At 42.9% G+C, this 25,027-nt stretch overlaps 1 protein-coding gene across 11 annotated transcripts in view; it reads left to right on the top strand.

Moving 5' to 3' along the window:
- APBB2 (amyloid beta precursor protein binding family B member 2) overlaps positions 1–25,027 on the top strand; it is a 164,884-nt gene that overhangs the window by 97,195 nt on the left and 42,662 nt on the right. For 6 of the 11 annotated variants that reach the window (XM_077301757.1, XM_077301756.1, XM_077301755.1 and 3 more), the window contains 3 exons: positions 8,533–8,595; positions 9,025–9,110; positions 10,569–10,629. In XM_077301757.1, coding sequence (XP_077157872.1) covers positions 8,533–8,595; positions 9,025–9,110; positions 10,569–10,629 — 210 coding nt within the window. The remainder of the gene's footprint in view (positions 1–8,532; positions 8,596–9,024; positions 9,111–10,568; positions 10,630–25,027) is intronic. The other 5 variants (XM_077301765.1, XM_077301764.1, XM_077301763.1 and 2 more) reach the window with 1 other exon arrangement.

Raw genomic sequence — 25,027 nt, 5'->3', positions numbered from 1 at the left:
GGGAGTTAATATTTCCCCATGATCTAACAAGGTAGTAAAAGAATGCTTCCCCTACTCTGTTCTTTACGTACTTGGCAATGGAACATCAATTTGTTTTAGTATTTATACATGTGGAACGAAGTTAGAATTCCTAGAGAGGCCATTTCTTTTATTACTATATATCTGTTGTAATTGAAGGCCAAGTGATTTGTTTTGTTATGGTATTTTGTTTAGATCATATGCATATGGAGGGGCAGGTAGAATCTTTATCCGTGGGCCCATGGTTTTGTAGTGATGGCTTCAAATCTGGGGAGTTAGATTTGATTTCCCGCTCCTCCACATGCAGCTAACTGGGTGACCTTGGGCTTGTCACAGCCCTAGTAGTGCTGTTCTGACCAAGGAGTCCTGTCAGAGCTCTCTCAGACTCACCTACTTCACAGGGTGTCTGTTCTGGGGAGAGGAAGGGAAGGCAATTTTAAGCTTAAGTCTCACTCTTTCAGGCAGTGAAAATTGGGGTATAAAGACCAACTCTTCTTCTTTCATAATACAGGCAAGACTGGTTCCAGTCATGCAAACTAACTACTTTGTGCCCTCCGTGTGATTCTCTCCAAAGACTGTTTACGCACTGGGAGCTTCAGTGCCCCAGCTCCCGTGCAGGAGGACAAATCGGGGGCAGATGAGGTGCACCGGGCCAAATGCTCCCCCATGTGGGTTCAGGAAGAGGTGGGGCAACCTGCCATGACTAAATCTCCAGCCTGCAGCCCGGCATGAAACCTCCAGTGCATAAATGATCAAAGAGGGCAGGGATAAATGTAAATGTGAATGGGATTTATGTAAATGCAGTCTGCAGAAGCCAGAACTAACTCCTGTTGGGGAGCCAGGTAATCCTGCACACAGGATCCTCCTGACCTAGAATGGTAGAGAATGGCTGAGTTTCCCCACCTCATGCTTGTCACCTAAAGAGGTGTCCCAGCACTTTGCATTCTGAAACCTTGGGTGTGATCATTACAGGCATTCCTTGCAGCAGACGTTCTCAGTATGCATCATTATGATTTTTTTCTAAATTAGGCAAACGGTGTTCAAGCCTCCCCAGGCATTAACAAGAGAGAACTGGGGCAACACTTTTTTTTTTCTGAGTCTGCAGGAGTTTTCCCAGTCACCATGTCATGGGATCCCCATGGAACTGCATGTAAAGACCAAAGAAAATTAGATAAATTTGGGCTAACATGCTTACTCTTCTGTTGAGTCCTGGGACATGTAGTTTAAAAGAAAGAATGAAATGCCGGAGGTCCTTCAGAAATGTCCTTGAAAAGAAACCAGTCATGGAAGAAACCACATGGAAGAAGCTTAGAATAAATAATGTTCTTCCCTGTGATAGAATTAATCCAAACATCCTGAAGCTGTACTATCCGTATTGCCTTTTTGGATTTCTTAACATGATAACAAAAGAAGTAGGAATACACAGTGTAGAAAGCTCATCTAAAAAAGAAATTATACTGTGTGAGGTACAATAAAAAGCCAAGACAATGGTTGATTAAATATTTTTCTTTGTCAATGACATATTTATTCTTCAAGATGAAATTGCTTGTAAGACATATTAAAAACATTTCAGGAGGGGAAAACCTTCCTCAGTTCTAATCAAGCAATTCTGTCAATAAAACAAAATTGACATATTTATATGTACATATATCATGGGGAGAATGTTTTGATATACAAATAAGAACTAAAGTGTTGAAGTAAGAACATGCTCACCAATAAAGAATGAAAAAAAGAATCCTCACAAGTAAGAAACTTTACGTTTTTATTTCAGTAATATGCTCAACAGAAAAAATGTACTGTATTAATTTTTAATTAATTTTTTTAAATATATGAAACTAATTTTTTAATATATGTTTAAATAACCAAAGCAAAAAAGCCAATTAAATCTCTATGAAAAATAAATTTAAAGAATTCACAAACATAAGCTGTACACATTCTGTTGTTATCAGACTATATTTGATGACAAATGTTGAGCGATTTAAAATAACTTTTTGCTATATAAGAGAACAGTTTTAGTAAACGCGCCATTGCATTTCTTGACATCTTTATATTGATGTATATTTGTGTTTTCATACCATTTGTACCAAAACCATATACATTGAAGGTGGTCTGGACTCCCCTAAAAATGTCCCTGTGCCTTTCAACCTCAACAGTGTTTGTGAGTGGTGCTGTAATTTTCATTGGAGGAATTATAACAGGGATCCCCATTAGGTAGCAGCTCATGAGCTACTGGCAGTTCGCTGGCTGCATCAGAATTGCTCATGCATCTCCTAGAAAACCCAAGATATCCCCCCATGCTTTTATTTCACAGGATTTTTCTCTGTGCAGCTTGGCCTGATTCTGGGACTCTTTCTAGTCCAGGTTTCATTACTCAGAGCTTTTGTTAAACAAAAGGACGGTGCCCTCGTGAATTATGTCAGGAACTATCTAAACAATGCAGAAATAATTCCAGCTGAAGGAACCTACTGGTTGTTCCCATTGCACCACAGATAATTCTCGCACCATCGAAGGAATGTATACATTTCAGTTGCATATGGATCAGGGACAGCTCTGCAATTAGGAAAGATTTGGGGGTTCTGCTTTTATTTTGGCTTATGGCAGTCCTGTAAGGTTTTTGAGGCAAAAGATATTCAGAGGTGGTTGGCCATTCCATGCCTCTGGTATTTCTTGGTGGTCTCAAGTACCAACTACAGCCACCATGTTTAGCTTTGAGAATCTGCTAACCTAGGCTACCCAGGGCAGTGCAGGAGGGCCCTGCTAAAGGGCAGTAAACTATCAGTGATTTAAATTATTATATTTTCTTCCAGTTTATGGGACATCCTTTAGATGTTTTGTCTTGAACACTAAGCTGTCCTATATGTGAAGTTAGCAGTATCTTCTGGAATAAAATGTATTCAGCTGGAACTGTACTGGCTTTCCTTTTTTCCTTGCTTGAAGTAATTTACCTCCTGTTTACTATTCGGTTTCTCTTAGAGACTGTCTGGCACTCATAGACATGGATTTTCAGCTACCTCAAAAAGCCCCTTGAATACATTTTGTGACTGAGTTTGTCAGGTTCCTTATTATGTGATATCCAACTTTTTTTTCTTGTGCCTTTTCACAATATAATTTGCTTCAGAAGAGCAGTGCCCAGGTTTGAATGGAAAGCAATTCAATTTTAACAGATTTCCATAAGGAACATTTTAAGCAGGAATGCTAAAAATTACATTCTGTACTATACAAGAGCCTCTTGTGGCGCAGAGTGGTAAGGCAGCCGTCTGAAAGCTTTGCCCATGAGGCTGGGAGTTCGATCCCAGCAGCCGGCTCAAGGTTGACTCAGCCTTCCATCCTTCCGAGGTCGGTAAAATGAGTACCCAGCTTGCTGGGGGGTAAACGGTAATGACTGGGGAAGGCACTGGCAAACCACCCCGTATTGAGTCTGCCATGAAAACGCTGGAGGGCGTCACCCCAAGGGTCAGACATGACTCGGTGCTTGCACAGGGGATACCTTTACCTTTACCTTACTATACAGTAGCTTATTCTGAAGTGTTTAATAGAAGGGAAACAAGTTTCAGTTCTGCAGACATAGAATCATAGAATAATAGAGTTGGAAGGGACCTCATGGATCATCTAGTCCAACCCCCTGCACTATGCAAGACACTCACAACCCGATCGCTCATCCATTGTAACCTGCCACCCCCTTGAACCTTCACAGAATCAGCCTCTCTGTCAGATGGCTATCCAGCCTCTGTTTAAAAATTTCTAAAGATGGAGAACCTACCACCTCCCGAGGAAGCCCGTTCCAATGATAAACCGTTCTGTCAGTAACTTTTTCCTGATGTTTAGACAGAATTAATTTCATCCCATTGGTTAGGGTTTCATCCCATTGGTCCATCTATCCAGGGCAAGAGAGAACAACTCTGCTCCATCCTCTATATCAGTGGTCCCCAACCCCAGTCCGGAGACAGGGCTGCGGCCCCTCCTTGTCCTCCTCCCTGGCTGCTGCCTCGGGGGCTGCCCTGCCACTCTGCTGCCGGCTCACCTTTGTTGCCCTCCAGCGGCTGCCATGGCTGGTGCTCCCCCTCAGCGTGGCACTGCAAAGCTGCTGCCCAGCGGGCAGTGGGAAGTCAGGGGCGCCGGCAGGAAAGCAAGTGGAGCAGGGGCTCAAGTGGCGGTTATGTCCCTCGGCAAAAGACTACCCCCCCCCCGGGCCTCAGTAAAATTGACAAGTGTTGACCGGTCCCCGGCGATAAAAAGGTTGGGACCACTGCTCTATATAGCAGCCTTTTAAATACTTGAAGATGGTTATCTTTAGTCAGATGGTTATCTCAGTCTTCTCCTCTCCAGGCTAAACAGACCAAGTTAAATGAACATTGGGTAAGATGTCACCCATCACTGGTAGCAAAAAATGTATTTAGAACAAAGAGGAAAATGTCCAGCATATAAGCACTTGCTAATTAATATGTACTCAATGTTGGTTTAATTTGGGTATATATGTAAGCTAGTTTTTCAAAGACAGCACTCTACTTTATATATTAACCAAGACCCTTGAAGGATTGAACCAAAAAAAGATCAAAGAATGGCAAATAATACCAAACATGACTTTTTTAAAACAAACCACCACACACTACCAGGAATATAGAACAGAAAAAAAACTTCTCCCCAACATCTCCATCATAACAATTTCCAAGACATTTGCCATAAATACAACAGTCCCCACTTCAGGCAGTCCACATTTCAAACTTCATAACTGATGTGCTTTATATTATTAATCACATCATCTCCACATAAACCACACTACATATCTTGTCATTAATAGACACTGGCTATAGCTTTCAGTAAACTCAAGATTTAAAAAATCTATATCTATATCTCATAGTTGAGAGCCTCTTGTGGCACAGTGTGGTAAGGCAACAGAAATGTTGTCTGAAAGCTCTGCCCATGAGGCTGGGAGTTCAATCCCAACAGCCGGCTCAAGGTTGACTCAGCCTTCCATCCTTCCGAGGTCGGTAAATGAGTACCCAGCTTGCTTGCTGGGGGTGTAAACGGTAATGGCTGGGGAAGGCACTGGCAAACCACCCCGAATTGAGTCTGCCATGAAAACGCTAGAGGGCGTCACCCCAAGGGTCAGACATGACCCGGTGCTTGCACAGGGGATACCTTTACCTTTACATTTATATCTCATAATTACAAAATATTTTTGTTCAAAATCCACTCTCTTATACCTTTATATTCAAAACTTATTCTTATGCTGCTTCTACATTTCAGTACATTTACGCGCATTGCAATACATTGGTATACAGTTTTTGAATTGCTTCTCGTCCAAAGTTTGTCTCCTGCTCACATAATAAATACTTCACCTCTTGCCAAATTTTGAAATTGATCTGTTTCTCACATAAATTGTTGATTTCATCATTGCTGCATAATCAGCAAGTTTATTTTCCCATTCTTCTAAGCTTGGACAGACATTTGGTTTCCATTTTGCTTCATAAATAATACTACCTGTTGTTACTATGTAGTCAAACATTTCTTCCAAAACTTTTGGTAACTTGTTGGGCAGTATTCCTAATAGCATATTCTTAGCTTCCATTGGGAATTTAAATTTTAATATAATCTGCATTTCCCCATGTATTTCCTTCCATTATCTTTTTCCTTTTTTACAAGTCCAACACATATTGTAAAAGCTTCTGTCTGTATCTTGGCTTTTCCAACATTTTCCTCTCTAGTTTTTATCTACTGATTCAATATCCTTTAGAGTAATATTCTATCTGGAAAACATTTCATGCCAAGTTTCCCTTAACGACTGACTGGCTGTGAACTTAATTTCTTTTCCCCATAGTTGTTCCCGTTAGTGCATAAGTATTTACTCTTGGCAGGGATAAATTTTGAGCGCCATTCAGATGAGCAGCCAAATCTTTGCATTGCTGCTTGATGTCAGCTGGTCAATACTAGGTGTGTCAACTTTGTGTAGTGAATAAACGTTCTAAATAAGACTAAAAGAGATGGGGAAAAAGTAGCACATTTCCTAATCATATATTACCAGCAAAACATTTTATGTTTGCTATTAATGTTTAGATTTAACAAGAAAGGGAGGGGGAGAAAAAATAATTTAAAAAGGGAATTAGGGAGAGGAAATGGGGAGGAAGGGGAGGGGGGAAAGGAAAACAAAAAAAACAGAAATAAAAAAAGATTTTACATTAAGTATTACTGAAAATTATATTTTAAAATAAAAAGTAAAAAATACAAACAAACAACTGCATAAATATTTGGGTGTAAACTTACAGATACACCCAGGTGTATCCCCTTATCCTTTATCAGAATTATTTATCTAATAAAGTTTGCTTTCAGTAATGAAATCTGACATGCAGGCCAAAAGAACCAACAAGAAACTTAAATTGAAGCAAAAGGTTTAATTCTTTTGGCCTGCATGTCAGATTTCATTACTGAAAGCAAACTTTATTAGATAAATAATTCTGATAAAGGAGATAAGAATTATTAATTAAAAACCTACTTAGAACATTTATATGTTCACACAGCTCTTTGTGTCCAAGCAAATATACTCACCTGTTTCTCTTGCAATTTTGTTTTAGCAAGGTATGTCTGTATTTCTTACTAATCACCTTCCATCAATGTCACCCCCTCCTGCCTTTATGTTGAAATTCCCGCTAATTTTTTTAGTTGACCTAGTGGCTTGAAAATACAAAAAAATTACCAACTAATCAAGTCCCAGGTAAACAGAAATACAATACACACAAACCGAGTTTCTCTTTGAGTTGGCCAAGGCAATTTGACCAAGTTCCACATGTGGCCTCTTTTCATTCAAAGATCATAATTTCATTCAAAGTTATTCAAATGAGTAGCCGTGTTGGTCTAAAGTTGCACAATAAAATCAGAGTCCATTAGTACCTTCAAGACCAACAAAGATTTATTCAAGGCGTGAGCTTTTGAGTGCAAGCACTGTTCATCAGGCTACAAAGAGTGCATGCACTCGAAAGCTCACACTTTGAATAAATCTTTGTTGGTCTTAAAGCTGCTAATGGACTCTGATTTTAAAGAGTTTGTCTGGTTCTGAATTGGTTCTGAATTCTTTTGTCTCTGTTAAATAACACTAGACTCGTTCCTTGTTCTGAGTATTGCCATTGGTACCGAATGCTATTGTACCTTGGGCCAGCCCAAATTTAGAGGAGAATGAGGCAGCTCCCTGGGGGATCAAAAGCCATCTGCTTCAGTTACATCAATGGCCTTTTGCAGAAAGCCTCTGCTTGTATTTTTGGAGGAGGTACAGATAGGTCCCTTGACAGGTCGCAATCTCCTATCATGCGGGGGACACAACTGGGAGCCTTTTTATCTCATTGGCAGATTTCCTTGTAATTAGGAGGAGAGACAAGACAAGTCTTTATTATTACGGTACTAGACCAGTAGTCAAATTACAAGGCACATAAAAACATCTGGCATTAACAAGATAAAAGAATCATTGATAATTTAAATATTATAAAAGATAAAAACATTCCAGCTTTAAGAATCATTCTGGTTTTAAAACTCACAAGCATTATCTCAAGCAATTGAGACTATCTCTACCCATGTTGCTCTGAATCCACCAAGCTCTTCCTTGTTTTGATAGCTCTCCAAGCAAATCTGGCCACAACAGAAGTTATTTCTGTGCTTTTGTGGCCCATTATGCACGGCCACCGAAACGGCGATTTCGGGTCACATGGAAAACGCGGAGGGGGAAGACGCGACGCATACCGGTTATGTACGGGGCGGGGCGCGACGGCGGCAAAACCCAGAGTAACCGATTATGCACGCGGCGATCCGGGCACCGCTTCTGGTTGCGCCCCGGTCACCCGGAAGCTGTGCTTTCTTCCGCGTTTCACTGACACGGCTTTTTCGGCGGCATGCACCGAAGCTGCGGCCAGTTGCAGCCGGCTCCGTGCGTTATCGGTGATTTTAGTCGCCGCCATTCCACCCCGAATGTGCGCTAAAACCCCCGTGCATAATGGGTCAGTCTGACAACATGTCTGTGATTGCCTCTGAGTTGGGCTTATTCTGTAGGGAAGATATAAGTTCTCCCCTGAATTGATCATATAGCCTACATTGGAGTCGTACATGTTCAGATGTATTACTTCAGGGTACTTACTGCCGATTGAACCAGCTAGAGGTCAATCATTCAAAATCAAAGATTATGGTTTTTGGTAATTAGGAGGAAGTAAATGAAAATGGGAAAAGTCATAGTCCAGCCTTGGTCAGTGAATGTGCCTATAGATAAGCTGCTCAGCAGCAGATTTCAAATTTATGAGAGAGAGCAGCATAAAGTTTTGGTCTGGCCCTGATCTTACCACGGGTTAAGATGTTGAATGTTAAGGTGATCTGTTTCCCTAACCCAGCCTGTAAATATTGATGCTAACAACAGTGTCTTGTGTTTTCCCCCCTTTCCCTCCCTCCCTCCCTCCCTCCTTCCCTCCCTTTCTTTCTTTTTCTTTTTCCCTTAAAAAAATATAAATGTGCTTCTTCCTGTGTGAATAATTATATGTCTAGAAACAGCCATGGAGTGATTTTGCTGTCTTGAATGGGGGAAAGATTAATAGTGACATTTGGAAGGCAAGTATACTGTCAGATTTCAGAGCATTTTAATCTTTTTTAACGTTAAAAAAACCATTTTGCATGGCTGTGGCTGTATATATCATTTATCTCTCCACATACCACTCATAACATCTAATCTGCCAAAATGAACGGGGGTTTCCGGGTGGGGGGTTCTGCTCACAAACATGCTGCCTAATTTTGATTTTTTTTTTTCACACAGAATGCATTGGTTCAGATCAGTGGGGCAAACATTCGCCTGTAACAAAACACCTGCTGTTTTTAACAAGCTGTACTTTGAAAAATATATGCATGCCTTTGTCCACTTCAACCAAAAACACTGTGTTGTTGCTTTGCAGGGAGAACGTTTATTTTCCTTTGAATCTGTAATTACTTAATTTGGGTTAAATACCCAACACCCTCTTGAAAATGCTACGTCTTTTCATTTAGGACCTTCATGCGGCCACGGTGAATCCAGATCCCAGCTTAAAGGAGTTCGAAGGAGCAACCTTGCGCTATGCCTCTTTGAAGCTTCGGTATGCTTAAAAAAAAATCTGTTAAGTATCCTTACCTCTCAGTCCTCAATGCATTTTACTTAGTAATACGTCCCATTGATGTCAACAGAATTTACTTTCAGATCAGTGTGTCCAGGACTGTGTGTGTCCTTAGCCTGCTATACTGAACAGAGAAGATTTCCGCAGTTCCATTCTAAGCAGGATGTTATTTGTTATTGACCTGATTTCAGGTAAAGCAATAAAGGCATAGGGGTTGCATACAGCAAATTTCCTTTCATTGGTGAGCTGTCTCTGAAACACTATGGTCATTTCAGACCATGCTGCTTCCCCCCCGCCCTGCAGTTTTTTCACTGCACCATCTTCCATGGACTTTGTTTGGAAAGTTCTAAGTAGAGCGCTATAGCGCTAAACCTATATAGCACTTCAGTGCTACAGCGGCACCATTGAGATGCCTTGGCTCCACTGCAATCAAGGCATCTCAGTGGTGCTGCTATAGCACTGGAGGGCTATATTGGTTTAATGCTATAGCACTCAACTTTGAACATTTCCAAAACAAGTCCACAGAAGATGGTGCAGCAATAAAAGGGCAGGGGGGGAACAGCATTGTAGGTAGTGCTGTGGGCATTAAACAGCACACCACAGCAATTCAGAAGAAGAGGAGTTGGTTTTTATACCCTGCTTTTCTCTGCCCAAAGGAGTCTGCCCTTCCTTAAAGATGCTCAGGGCAGTGTGCATGGTTCTCTTGGTTTTACTGTCAGAGTAACCCTATGTTATAGATTTGGAGAACGCCATGAATTTGGAATCCTGGTTCCTAGCGCAGTATTAAATCCACCTATACTACTCTAGTTCTCAATATAGAAGTAGGCCAAGAGGCTAAAGACAAGGTATTGGGAAAGAAGAATAAGAAGAGTTGGTTCTTATATGCTGCTTTTCTCTACCCAAAGGTTTCTCAAAGCGGCTTACAGTCACCTTCCCTTTCCTCTCCCCACAACAGACACCCTGTGAGGTGGGTGAGGCTGAGAGAGCCCTGATATCACTGCTCAGTTAGAACAGTTTTATCAGCTTCATGGCGAGCATGTGGGGGAGTGCAGAATTGAACCCGGCATGCCAGATTAGAAGTTCGCACTCCTAACCACTACACCAATCTGGCTCTTTTCCTAGCAAATACTGAGGAAAAAATGGTGACATTTGGAAGGATGATAATCTTAAAAACAAAAACAACACACCAATATTTAGACATGCGGCTTGACTTATTTACAGGAGACATCTACACAGAGAATTATGTTCAGACCAACCATTCCCTGTGTTCCCTCTTGGGTGCACTGGTGTTCTTTTGCCCAGATATCCCTCAAATGCTTGGGCCAGTCATGCCAAACGTCATAGGTGCAGAATCCTCTTTCCGCTAAAAGCTTTATGTCAACGTATTGCAACTTTTTAATACTTGACCCTGAGCCTAATTTTAGAATTGTTTCCACACAGAAATGCCCCAGAGTGTGATGATGATGATTCCTGTAGCATCAACAGTGATCCAGAAGCCAAGGTCAGTAAGAAAATTATTTTTGAGAAATGCTGCTCTGCGAAGAATGTATGCAGTGTGTCCTAAACCCCATAATTTAAAACCAAAACCATGTGTGCAGTTATCACAGTTGAAAAAGAAAACTAGCATTAACACCCAGATGGCATTTTACAAGTACTGAAATAAACTAGTTTCAAGAAGGGACATATTTGTCTATAGACCTTTGAAATGAGGTGGATTTCTAGTTAAAGGGAAGACGTTGGTTATGAATCTAGAAACCACAGCAGCAGAATGACCTACAGCAAATCCAAATCTAAAGAGTAAAGGAGAATCCCGTACATTATTGCAGGTGGGGAGCCAGAGAATCTCATGTACCTGCAGAAAGCCCAGCTCAATTCAGACAAGGATTTTGGTTTTCCCTTTCATGTCATATCACATTTCCCCTGAAGGATCCCTGGACTTTCAGGAGTAGCACAACTGGGCAGGAATGGACTGATGTGGAAAGGGAAGGGCCAGAAAGCATACATGGGGATCCTGTGTTCTGTATGTCATCTCTTGAAATCCTAACATTATTTTTAATTTAGCTTTGCAATCTTAAAATACTTCTGTATCCGGGTGGGTAGCCATGTTGGTTTGAAGCAGCAGAATGAAGTTCGAGTTCAGGGGCACCTTTAAGACCAAGAAAGTTTTTTTCAAGGTATAAGCTTTCAAAGGAGAAGAGTTGATTTGTATATGCCACTCTTCCCTACCAGAAGGAGTTTCAGAGCAGCTTACAATCACTTTCCCTTTCCTCTCCCCACAACAGACACCCTGTGAGGTAGGTGGGGCTGAGAGAGCTCTGACAGGACTGCTCTGTGAGAACAGCACTATCAAGGTTGTGACAAGTCTAAGGTCACCCAGCTGGCATGTGAATAAGCAGGGAATCCAACCAGGCTCGCCAGATTAGAAGACACTGCTCTTAACCACCACACCAAGCTGGCTCTCATACTTCTTCAGAAGGCACACAGCCAGAATCAGGGAGTAGAAGACATGGCAAGGACCAGTGGAGTGGAAGGGGCGTCAATGGGAGACAAGCTGCAAAAAGCAGAGTCTACAGAGAAGGTGCAGTGGGAAATTGAGATAAGGGAGTGTAGATCTGATAGAGGGTCCAGAAACTGGAGAGTGAAATGGCAAAAGAGTCAGGAAAGGTAAGAAACGTAAACAAAAGGTGAAAAAAGGGAAGGGATTGATATAAGGCTTGAATTGCTAAGTGCACATGGGACAGAGCTTGATCGGGCAGGAGGACCAGCTGAAGGCAGCCAGTGTAAGACTGGGCCCCTTCCTCTTCCCTCCCTTTGAGGTGTGTGTGTGGGAGGGAGGGTTTAAATGGCCAGCAGCATTTTAGCAATCCATTTCGCTTCTCTTCACTCGAAGGGGGAGGGAGTGAAACGGACAGCTGATCCAGTATAGTTGAATATGCTCAAATAAAATCCAGGAAAGTTGTGCATTTATTCGGGTCGTCTATACCGGTAGTTGAAACACACCAGAGAATCTGTGTTCGGCTTCTGAAAACACCAAAAAATACGCTAAAGGTAATTTTTCGTTTTGGGTGAGCCAAATGCACTCACCTTCCAGGTATACATCCTTTGTGAATAGCAGTCGGCACCATCTTGTGGAAAAGTGTGGGAACTTCACCCAAGACAAAAGACTTTCCTTTGAAAAGATGCTTGTTCAAGTTTAGAGCAGGAAGATTGGACATAGTTAATTACAGTTGACCCACACGATTTTCCAATTTGGATTTTAAAATGTTCTTCCCATTTCCAAACTTTTGATAAATAATAATAATAATAATAATAATAATAATAATAATAATAAGAAGAAGAAGAAGAAGAAGAAGAAGAAGAAGAAGAAGAAGAAGAAGAAGAAGAAGAAGAAGAAGAAGAAGAAGAAGAAGAAGAAGAAGAAGAAGGTGGTGGTGGTGGTGGTGGTGGTGGTGGTGGTGGTGGTGGTGGTGGTGGTAAAGGTATCCCTTGTGCAAGCACTGAGTCATGTCTGACCCTTGGGGTGACGCCCTCCAGCGTGTTCATGGCAGACTCAATACGGGGTGGTTTGCCATTCCCTTCCCCAGTCATTACCGTTTACCAGGCAGAAGGGCCATTACCTAAATGAATGGACAAATGTTATGTCAAAGTGAATGGAAAAGAACATGCTTCTGCTAGAGGGTGCTTCTGTGCAGAACTGTCTGTACTATTAAGAACCAAAAGCTGTTTGTGTCAAAGTAGTGGTTACCCATTTCAGTAATCCACTGTCTAAGGATAGACTGGCCACTTTCTGCCAGAGTTTTCACAGGGATGCTGTGAACTTCTCACCATGCCTCTTTTTGTATCGAGTTGAACATCTTCAAAATCCGGGTGCGAGTTCAAAAGGAGCAGCATTTTTAATAGTTTTGCATGGGCTCACGGAGAGCTGGCCGGGTGGTCACAGCTGATGCTTGTTCCACCCAAACCCCTGATTTACAAGGGTGGCCTTTCAGTGTATCTGAGCTACAAATACATGCATTGTGGCTTGCAGACACATTGCGGCATGCCATGCTATCCAGGTGCATGAGATAGTAACACCCAGAAAGGTCTTTAGTGCAAAGCCAGGGTAGAAAGGGCACGTTTTGATGAGAGGTTAGATCTTTTTAGATTGCTTCCTCTGTTCTCTTCACATATTGGATGTGCAAGCATATTCCCCTGCAATGAATCGAACGCTCCTTTTTCCCTCTCCGGCCTAATCTCACACGCCACCTGCTTTATGGCCTAGCTGCTTCAGTTGCGTTCAGGCGTCCGTGCCAATGGAGGCAGTCCTCATGGGTGGCTTGCTATGTTGGCTCCATTATGAGCGAAAAGGCTGGGCGTGGGAAGGGGAGACAAAATCCAAAAAGCCACCTGTGTCGGTTTCCATTTCAGGAGCATGATGAGCTTGACAAGCATCTACAGGGGCTGCCACAGTGAAAGCATCTCAAAGCTGCCTTGGACCATCTCCACGTCAGTAAGGGCCACTAGCACCATGTGTGTTTTCTGTCTGAATGGAACACGGCCATGCGTATTTTGGCTCTAGAGGCAAAATAAACTTTGCTGATTTCCAGACTACACATATGGATCTGTTAGCCACCATAGAGGCTGCCAGTATAACACCAGGCACATGCAAACCTTTTTGTGACGGCACAGTCTGTTTGGGCTCAAGAACTGATTTAATGGAAATGGAGACATGCAAATTAGTGGAAAGTTTCCTTCCTCTATCAAACCTTTTAAATCGAAGGCTTCTAAGCAAGACTTGCAGGGAGGAAATCCTGTTCCCCCACTCCCACCACAGGTGCTTAGAGCTGGTTAAGAGCGACAGCTTCTAATCTAGGGAGCCTGGTTTGATACCCCACTGCTCCACATGCAGCCAGGCGGGTGACCCTGGGCCAGTCACAGTCCTGTTAGAGCTATTTTCACAGAGCAGTCCTGTCAGAGCTCTTTCAGCCCCACCTATCTCACAGAGTGTCTGTTGTGGGGAGAAGAAGGGATTGTAAGCACTTTGAGAAGGGTAGAAAAAAGCAGGGTATAAAACCCATCCCTTCTTCTACTTGGTTGCTGAGCCCACACATGATTCCCTGCAACGGAGTTGCTCTCAGACTCCACTGCCACAGGGCCTGGAGTGGTTCCCAGATTCAACTCCAGCTAAAGCAGATCCCCGAGTCCTCCAGCGTACAGAGATAAGTAGGTTGTCTGCATGCTGTGGTGTAATTACAGGAGCCGGGCATTGCCCTCTTCCTTGCCTCAGGTTGGTCTCAGCTGGGCACTTTGCCTCACATGGGGGTCAGCCCACCTGGGGACCGCCATCTTCCTTGCCTTGCCTTGTCCTGTGCAGGACTCAGTTGGTCGCCACTGTCTCCCATGACTTCTCTCGTATGGAACTTGGTCGAGGGCTGCCATTCGCCGTGTCGCTCTTGTGTGGGATTTGGCCATGAGTTCCTTCCACTTCACCTAATTTTGCACAGGGTTCCGCCATGCCGGGCACTGTCTGCCTCACCTCTCATGTGGGGCTCAGCCAAGCCAGGCACCACTGTCTGCCTCACCTCTTCTTGCATGGAGCTTGGGCAGGTTATTCCACGTACCCTGCCTCTTGTTCTGCGCAGCTCAACAAGGCTGGGTTGCTGGTGTCTGCCTCACTTTGTTTTGTGCGAAGAAGAGGAGCTGTTTTTGTTGTACCCTGCTTTTTACTACCTGAAGGAATCTCAAAGCATCTAATAATCGCCTTCCCTTCTATACGAGGCGTGGCCGGCTGGGCACCAGAGTCTGTGTTGCCTAAAGTGGGCTGAGACCATCTCACCTCATTCACGGGTCCTCTTCAGGCCAGGCTCCATCTGCCTTGCCTCACCTCAGGCTGGCCAGGTGCCACCTTTCCTGTCTTGCATGTGGCTGGGTCAGACTCAGCGCTTCTGTCAGAAGCCTGTCAAGCCCAATGCTCCAAAGCAGCCATTTTCTCCCAGGGAACTAATGTTTGTCATCTGGAGAGCAGGTAATCGTTCCAGGTGAGCCCATTTTTAATTTTTTTCCTTTTTTTTAAGATTCCACATTTTTCTACAAATCTGGGCCTCTTTTTAGGTTTTTAGGTAGAAAGATCTGCCTTGCCCCTCCACAGCTCCAGTAACCAGATTTAAGTATCCAAAGATTTGGCTAGCTTTGCTATTAGAATATTATTAGGTTATGATCACAGGAGGCATGCTAACCAAAGAGAGGACAGGCAATAACGTTCGGGGAATTTAAAGCTCTCTGAATGTGCCTTTACAGTGAACCTGTATAGATGAACTGCGTATAGATGCTTTAGGATGCTTAGGGCTGATCCTGCGTTGAGCAGGGGGTTGGACTGGATGGCCTGTATGGCCCCTTCCAACTCTATGATTCTATGAACCTGACTGGTGTGAATACATCAGGGAAGGGTTTTGACCTCCCTTGCTCATGACCTTCTCACTGCCTTTTCCTGCTGTGGGTGACAGTTATTCAAGTGTCCTGCAGTTGGATGCCTCAGCCAGCCATTTTCTTAAGCAAAAGGATATAGAAGAAACGGCAACAGCAGCTGTAGGGAAGGGCTAGCTAGGGAGGAGCAATACAAAGGCGTTTCAGTCAGTACTGAAATGAGTCTCTGTATAGTTCTTATTGCGGCTGTAAATGCAGAGATGTTTGCCGTGACAATGGAACATCAACAAAGCTGTTTCCCCAGCACTTCCGTTGCCTCAGTACTCAACGGTCGATGATTGTTCCCCATTATTGTTCCCCCCACAACCACTAGAGGGCCTATTTCAAGCTTTTCAAAATAAGGACTTGACAGGTCAGTATTGCCAGATCCCAGACACATGTTTTAAAAAAGAAAAAGCAAGCTAGCTGTGGACATTCAGCTACTCCTCCAACATTTATGGGTGATATCTCTATCTCTTAAAAAAAATATTGTGCAGGATCAGATACCAGTTAAAGGGTATTTCATAATATTTTCTTTCACACAAATGCAATCTGAAATTCTGTCGCGTTCACAATCCATAGGCAGGATCTAAAATAATTACATTTAGCAAACTCTGTTCCTGTGCCTTAAGCAGATGAAATCTTTCCTTGTTTAGCCTCTGAACAGGATGAAGAACTTCTCTACTTCATCTCTGCATGGGAGGTGTCCGTTAGAGCAGGGGTAGTCAACCTGTGGTCCTCCAGATGTCCATGGACTACAATTCCCATGAGCCTCTGCCAGCATTTGCTGGCAGGGGCTCATGGGAATTGTAGTCCATGGACATCTGGAGGACCACAGGTTGACTACCCCTGCGTTAGGGCCAGTTAAAAATATCAGCAGCTCTAAGTGAAGTTGTGGCCGTGTATATTGGCAAATGCTATCATGACTAGAGTGGATTTTGCTGGGGTGGTCCACCTCCATTTGGCGGGCAGGTTGTTTTCTTTTAGGAACTCGATTGTAATTTATTCTGAAATCTGATTGAAAGCTGGAAGGAAGGAATGTGAGAGAGGCAAAACCAATGCACTCCTTTAATCGGATTAAACTGAGAAGTTTGGCAGGCAGATCTGACTACTGCTAGAGTTCATAATAACCAGTCCCATTTCAGGACACCATGTGATAGAGAGCTTGGGAAGTTATCAAAGAGTTTTAGAGAATACCCGTTATGAATCCCATATTAATCTCTCTAATAGCATTATTTTTAGTAAAAAGAAATGAATCAAATTGATTTGTACAACAGTGGCTGCCTTCATGAAATACAAGCCATGGTTTGTTTCTGATGAGGATGAAACTGAATTCCTGAGGCCACAGAATGAAACTCTGGTTTGGCATGACAGGCAGAAAATAAACCGCAGCTTGTGAGTGCTCATATTTTGACTGTTGCATCCAACTCCTGTTAGAATGAAGACTTCCTAATCTAGAATGTCCTTAAATTGGTATAGTATGCTATGAGAAAGAGGTACTGTGTAGGCCTATATGTTTCTGACTGGTTCTGTTCACAAATAAATTATGATTTCTTTGTGACATTTGAGTGCAGCCAGTTGTTTTTATGTAAGGTTCTGTTGAGAATATCTCTTTTCATGACTGTGAATGTAATCTAAAAATAGGGGCCTGTGCCTGTAGCAAAATGTCAGGAAAAGCTGATATTATCAGAAATACTAACATTAATGTACTCAAAGAAAGCTGTTTTTTAAAGGAATAGGGAAGGGATGTGTCAATTCTGCCTAAAGAATGGTCCGTGAACATCTTGTGTCTTTAATTTGAAGCTGAGTGAGTCTAGATCTTATGGGATCACTGGGAATCCCATTTAAACTTGTGGTTCCTCAGCTGCTTTGAGTTTTCAAAAAGAAAATGCACAAAACCCTTCAAATATCCATAAACATTCACTTTTAAAAAACCTAGTCTAACTACTCATATTCATTCATCCATCCATCCATCCATCCATCCATGAATTAGATTTTTAGCCTACCACTTTCTAGAGACTTGTGGCGGGTTACAATATAAAAATTTCTAATCTAAAAATCCCCGTAAAATATGAAAACCCATCTAGTCCCATAACAATGTTGACAGGACATTAAAATAAACAACATTAAACAAGATTGGCAGCATAACCTGCCCACCCCCATTTCCCAAAGCCATCCCCCCACCTGGGTGGGGCACGATAGATGTCACCACATAGCCTGAGGAGGGGCCTTGTTGTTACTAGCCCTGGCCTCAACCAAAGACCTGGCAGAAGAGTTGTACTTTACAGGCCCTGTGGAACAGTAATAGCTCTGTCAGGGTCCTAATCTCTCCCAGGAGCTCATTTCACCAGGCTGGGGCCAGGTGTGCTTCCAAGGTTAGCATCCACAGAGTGGAGAGCCCTGCAGGGGGCATAAGGAGACAGGCAGTCCCTCAGATAGGCAGGGCCCAAGTTGATAAACTTACCTGCCTGGTCCCCTAAGGGACAGAGAGCACATTTCTCAGATAGTCTGTTTTCTCAAAGACATGCATCCCTGTTTTGAGTGGGAAGAGAAGCCCCTGCGATTTTACTAATCTAATCTAAAGAATCCAGGTAAAGTCTGGAGACCTGATATCTGGCTGGCTTCCATGTTTTCTGCTTGGGAGCAGACCATGTGCCCTTGTGTATAGATGCCTCTGCCATCTATTCGATGACTTTTTCAGCCAGCCAGTGCACTGCAAATTAACATTTGAGGTGTTCTGGAAGGACATTCATGTTTATGCTGACTGTATAAAGTGAGAAGTGGTCTGGCTACTAACACATACTGCTTTTAGGAAATGGAAACAATTAACAGGATAGTTTCAGGACATGGCTGTCTGCTGGGGTAGCTCTTTTGTCTGCCTGAGAAGAATGCTGAAAAGAACTAATGCAACTCTTCTTAAAACTCCGTTTTCAAAATAAAATGGACAATTCTGACATGAGAGGTTCTTGAACATAAAATGTGAAATAAAAAGGTATACGGTTGCTTTGTTTCTTTCCCAGCTAGGCCAACCCAAATGGAAAACCATTTGGTCAACATGTTGAGAATGCTTGTAATAAAGTCTTCTTCTGGGCCTGTTGTTCCAAACCTTTAGTTAAGAGAAGTATCCTTCATAATAACAAAGAAAACCAATGACCAGAGTGTTTCCCCACCCAATGCACTCCACTGGGGGTGGAGAGGGCCCCACAGTGGAAAGGGATGTCACTCTGTATTGGGTGGGAGGGGAAGAAGAAGGTTTGTTCCAGTCATTTCCCCCAGATCACCCGCAATACCAACCAGCTTTGTGAATAAGAACTTGCATGCTGTCTTCAAGCTTCATGTTGCTAATTTGGTTAGGATGATGCTGTTTTCATGACAGGGCCTGTCTAGAGGGATGAGTGCATGCATATGCTTTAGCTTCAGTGGGGCTAATGCATTATTAACATTAACTGCTTTCTTTAAAAAAAATGGGGGAAATTTACCATCTCAGTAGCTAAGTCTGAAGGGCTCATGACTAATGTTGACAGTGTACACACAATAAAGGCTTTTAAAAATTTTAAACCTCTAAATGAATCGCCTGTTGGAATTTTATATTTCATTTATAAGATTAAAAAATTAGTCCCAAGCATTTAATTGTAGGCAGGAGAGGTATGGCCCAGATATGGCTAGCCTGGCTATGCTAATCTCGTCATATCTCAGAAACTAAGCAGGGTTGGCCTTGGTTAGCTCTTAGATGGGAGACCACCAAGGATATCTGGGATTGCTGTGCAGAGGCAGGTAATGGCAACCTACGTCTCTTGCCTTAAGAACCCCACCAGGTTCACTATATGTTGTCTGTGACTTGATATCTCTTTCTACCACCAGAGGGGGGCATGAGAAGTGATGTGCTGGGGGCAGAAGTGACAGACACACCAACCTGCTGATGCATGATGACTGGCCTTTTAACAACCAGTCATCTGACTGTCAGCAATCTGGACACTCCGCCTTGGGGCCAGGAAAGGGAAGCGGACGGGACAAATTTCTCCCATTATTCTATTGGTCCCTTATAGGTTTGACTATGCCCTGCAGAGCATCAAGGGAGGCCATTGGGCTTGCCCCAGGTACAGATGAGGCTTTTAAGAGGTCTGAAAGTTGAGGGCCAAGGACTACGCACAAGCTTAGAAGGTAGCAGAGCAAGGGGGAGAAGAGGTGACATAGTGCTCTACCAAGGTGTCTTCCGATGTTGGGAGATCAATTTCCTCCCTCCCGAGTCATGGCTTTCATGACCACAGAATTTGTCCCTGGCAATAAAATGCTATGAATTCAGGGTCAGAAGAGGCCTGAAGTTGTAGGCAAGGGAAGGCAGTTGATGTTATCAGTAAGCCAGAAAAAGGCATGAAGACAGTGTGGGAGATATGATGGTACAAGTGTACACCCACAAGAGTCATGGGAGGAGGGAATCTTTCCCACCACCAGGAGTGGTTTAAGAATTTACAGGGCCTGTAGCACTACAGCCAGTTTATGGAACTGCAGGGCCCTAACATAGTACAATTGCAGTGGGAGGAGCCAGACTGGGAATAGAGAGGGCCCCCACAGTGGAAAGGGGTGTCACTCTTGAGTGTCATTAAAGAGGGAAAAGGGTGAAGGAGAGAGACTACAGCCCTGATCTATTGGGGGGGGGAAGCACCATGCAGGGGCACTGGAAGCGCGGGGTCCGTAGCATGTGCTACATGGATAAACCAGCCCTGCCCCCCACTGCTGCCAATCCCCCCCCCCAGAAGATATGGGCTGCTACTCCAGACCCAGCTGACCCACCCACATATATAATACAGGGATACCAACACTGACCTTGGTTTTTGTCGGGATTACTGAGGTAATATATGTGAAATAGTTTGAGCCCTCCAAAGAGCTATATAAATGCTAAGTATTATTACTTTCATATTCACAATTAATCGCAGGTGAACACCATATTTTACAAATTCCCTGCCCAGCAGACAGAACAGCTAACGTTCTGGCAATTCATCACCCATTAAGAAGAACCTCCCTCTTGTTCCACTGGTTTCACTGCCTTCTCTGTGCACTTTCTGCACTTCATTACATTATTTAACAAGGCATCTTACCACAGAACACTGAACAGATGTATCTTAGGAACCACATTTAGGTCAAAAACTTAACTGTTTCTTTTCACAAAGGAGAAGTCTAGGGACAGGAAGAAACAAGCCGGTTTCCCAGCAATAGAAAGATATATTTGCCGGTTAGGCTGAAATGTGTTTGGAAGAGGTTCCAGTTCCAGGGATGTAGAGATGAAATGCTAGCAAAGTCAAACAGGTGAAGGGGATGGGGGAAGGGGAAGCAATTCTGTGTTAGGCAAGGGAATGGAAAAAGGGGTAGAGATACTTCTTTAATTGATCAGATCAAATTAAAATGCAGCCTCATACCCGAAGACATGCCTCAACTGATTTATCACATTAAATCCCTAATCACCTAATCTAAGACTAAATCAATCGCATTAATCATGTTTTATTTTTTGTCCTACTTTTTAATATCAAGATCTTTGTTCAGAGACCTTGTTTTTTAATCCTCTGGTTTACAAAAATAGACAGGCAGCTGTTCAAAACTTGACAAAATAGTTTTCTAATTCAGGAGAAAAGAAAAGTCACAGAAGTAATGGAAAGCAGAGCCCAATATGTAGTTGGCTGTGAAGTCATCATACTGATTTTTATAGGTACACTATCACTTAGGAGGCACTTCAGTAAACAGTGTCCTCCCTTCCCTTCCCTTCCCTTCCCTTCCCTTCCCTTCCCTTCCCTTCCCTTCCCTTCCCTTCCCTTCCCTTCCCTTCCCTTCCCTTCCCTTCCCTTCCCTTCCTTCCATTTAACTATTTGTTCTATAGTTCTGTAATCAAGGGCACTGCAATATTCCATATCACTTTATGCTTTGCAAATGGTGTTTCTCAAGCAGGATGACAAAAACATGAGATGCCTTTGATTAGACACCCACAGAATAAATGATTCAATATTTAACCGCAAGAAGATGTAAATTTGCTAAGGTGATTCCACAGCACTTGCAGAAGTCTTTGTAAAAAATCAGGCAAACTCTGGTGTGTCGTGTATAATTCTTTCCACCCACTCCACAGATGCATGCAGAGAGGTCACAGACTGCATCATGAGACAGGGTCACTACTGGAATTATGGTTGAAATTGCTGTAGACCAAGGGGCACTTTATGAAATCCCCAGATGATTATGAGAATTTTGCCAATGTGATACTACAACTACTACTATGACAGTATATTGGAAGAGCAACCACTGATGAAGATAAAACAGAAAGGGGGTCACTTAACCTAGGATCCCGTTTTGGTTGACCCTTTATGTCCGATCATATGTTTGACCATTTAGACTTTATGTTATAACCTTTTCACTTATAAACATAGAGAAGACTACTATATCATTGTACCTCGTGATTTCCTTTTTTCTTCGTAGACCAAGGATCCGGCATTATCTGTAACAGCTAATGTATGAGAGGGAACCTGCTCTTTGCTGGGGCTTTGAGCCAGGTTTGTGTTGTGATTTATACCAGCACAGTCTCTTCATATAAAGAAGCAGACAAATAAAACTTACTGTAGACAATGATGTCTGCAGTATCCTTTAGGGGTTCTGAAAAACAATTTCAATGTAATTGAATGGTACTTCATGGGTGTGTCTGCTATTCAGAACTAATTTGGTATTCTCTTTGTTTTCCCTTTATTTCTGAGATGAAGACAAAAGGGTCTCCATGTAAGTTTTGCAAGATGTGTGATGAGAGAACGTGTTGCTATGGAGCTACCAGATGGCAGGGTAGCATAACAGCTGGAGTGTTATACTGTGATCAGCGAGAGCCAAGTTCAGATTCTCATTCAGCTGTGAAAATAAGAACATAAGAGAAACCATGTTGGATCAGGCTAACAGCCCATCTAGTCCAACACTCCGTGTCACACAGTGGCCAAAACCCTGTAAGAAGGTGCACCAATGGGGGCTAGAACTCCAGAAGCCTTTCCACTGTTGCCCCCCAAAGCACCTATAGAAGATTACTACCCCAGACAATGACTAACAGCCACTGAAGGATGCTTGCTCCATATAAGAACACAAGAGAAGCAGGATCATGCCAATGCCCCACCCAGTCCAACATTCTGTGTCACAGAGTGGCCAAAATCCAGGTGTCATCTGGAGGTCAACCAGGGGGGCCAGATTCACATGATTACCTTGGCCCAGTTTCTCTTTCCCTCACTCTCAGCCCTGCCTGTCTTACAGTGCTGTCTTGAGAACAAACCAAAGAGCATACAACCATATACTATTTCCTGAGCTTTTAGGGGAAAATACGTGTTAGGGGGGTTCATGGGATTTTACAGAATTTATATTTTTATGTAACCCATCTTGAGTCTTCAGAGGAAGGTGGCTATAAATTTAAATGATGATGATGATAGCAGATTAAATTGTAAAACTTAAATAAGGAGCGGAGGCCATGTGAGTTAAAAAAAGGCTAGACTTCTGAGGCATTTAATTTTTATAAATGACTGTTCCATTGTTCTGGTAAGCCAAGCTTCCCCCTGTACATCTATAATTTCTTGGATTTAAAAAAATATTTTAATGAAACAACAAGCAAGTTGTGCAAAGTACTAAATCAGAGGGACTGACAATATGCTTCAGTGGGCTTTTTTCCTCACTTCTAGTCACATCCGCAAAAATAAACATATGTCTCCAAGAAATATCGCTCTCACATGCTGTGACAGCTGTGTGAGCTAAGTGTCTTTCTGGCTTAAAAAAAAATCCTGATATAATTAGCTTCTGTGTCTTTTAATAAGTTGTGCTTGGTGTCTTGAAAGGCATGGATCCCCCATACCCAGTGATGTCTCTCCTTTAGCTGTTTGGATTTTTATGTTACCTTTGTGAAATATGTGAGGTAGAGGATATTCTAAGAAGCCAATGTGTGTGTTTAAACACGGATATCAAATCCCATCCTATCCCCCCCCCCTTGGTTATATAGTCAGATAAGTGTTCTTGTCTAACATGGGTTATTGTAGCCTGATATTACTATCCCAGACCTTATCCTAGTCCTGCGTTGGTTATCACATAAGGCATTTTCTTACAAGTTGCTTATATTCTTATATTCTTCTAGTCCAGGCTTTCTCAACCAGGGTTTTGTGAAACCCTGGAATTTCTTGACAACCCTGGAAAGGTTTCTTGAATGGGTAAGAGTTAATTATTTTCTACATCTTTAAAATGTGTTAAACAGGTGATTTATCAGGTGATATGACCATATATGGTCATGTCAACCCACCCACCCCTCCCAAAATGGCCAGTGATGGGCTGGGAGGGGAGGGGCCCGAGGTGGGTGTGTACATAGCCATGCTTCCTAACCGTATTCTTCATGATCACACAATTTCTGGGGTTTCTCAAAGCCTGAAGAATGTTTCCAGGGTTTCACAATGGTAAAAAAGTTGAGAAAGGCTGTTCTAGTTAGTCAGTCAACCTTTATTGGTATATATTGCATTTCACTTCTATAATAACCTGCATCATGTGACTCTTGTCTGTGTGACCAACTAGGTTGCCCAACTAGGTTGATGCACCCACAGAATCTTAAACTTGCGTGCTGAGTGAAAGGATCTGTAGTTTGTGCCCTCCTCCTAACTCCAACCAGAACCAATGTGGTAGAAACATTCCCTGTAACCCTAAGACCCATTGCATTGCTTACCGGATGACTTAGACTGGCTGACTGCATTTCAAAAAAATGATATGTTTTGTAGACTTGCTGGAGTCACCGCAAGAAAGGCGGTCTATAAATAAAGTAGTAAATAAATATTTTATATTAAAAATAATGTGAGATGCATTGAATATCAGAGTCAAGGGTACACCTCTCTTTTGCTCTGTGTTATTAGCAAACTAAGGGCCAAGCCCGTTGCATTCAGGAATACAACAGGCGCTAGATTGGGGGGGGGAGGGGTTAGTATGTGGAAGAAGTCAGTGGATGGCCTCTCCCTCCCCCCAGGACCTGGAAGGGCTCTAGACTGGAGGCCCCCAGGAAGGGAACTCATTGGGAGGGGCAGCTCTCACCCAGCAGGGATCTTAAGCCATGGCACTTAAGCCATGAGACATGCTCCTCCTCCAAGGCCTATGTCTTGGAGGAGTGATGCAAGAAGGGATGCAAGAAATATATTATGTGGAACAGATATAAGCCTTGTTAAGATACAGTTTTTGCCATGCTTTAATCTTTCCCTCTTCAGCAAAAGTGATGTAAAAATTGGTGCCAACCTTTAGCCATGTTCAGTTTAGGTGATGCAGAATACAAGCCTCATCTTGAGGAAGATTGGCTCCTGATTACAAGATACTTACAGGACTCTGAAAGTCCTTGCCTTGACCACGGCTTGTTTTTGGAACATCAGAGGCTTCAAATAGTTTTTATCTGGCCTTCTGGTCCACAGAACTGACTATAGGTTCATAGTGTCCTG

Source organism: Paroedura picta, chromosome 10 (genome assembly GCF_049243985.1).
Source record: "Paroedura picta isolate Pp20150507F chromosome 10, Ppicta_v3.0, whole genome shotgun sequence".
Lineage (NCBI taxonomy): Eukaryota > Metazoa > Chordata > Lepidosauria > Squamata > Gekkonidae > Paroedura > Paroedura picta.
The sequence above is the reverse complement of the archived record's forward strand: the minus strand, read 5'-3'. Positions and strand labels throughout refer to the sequence as shown.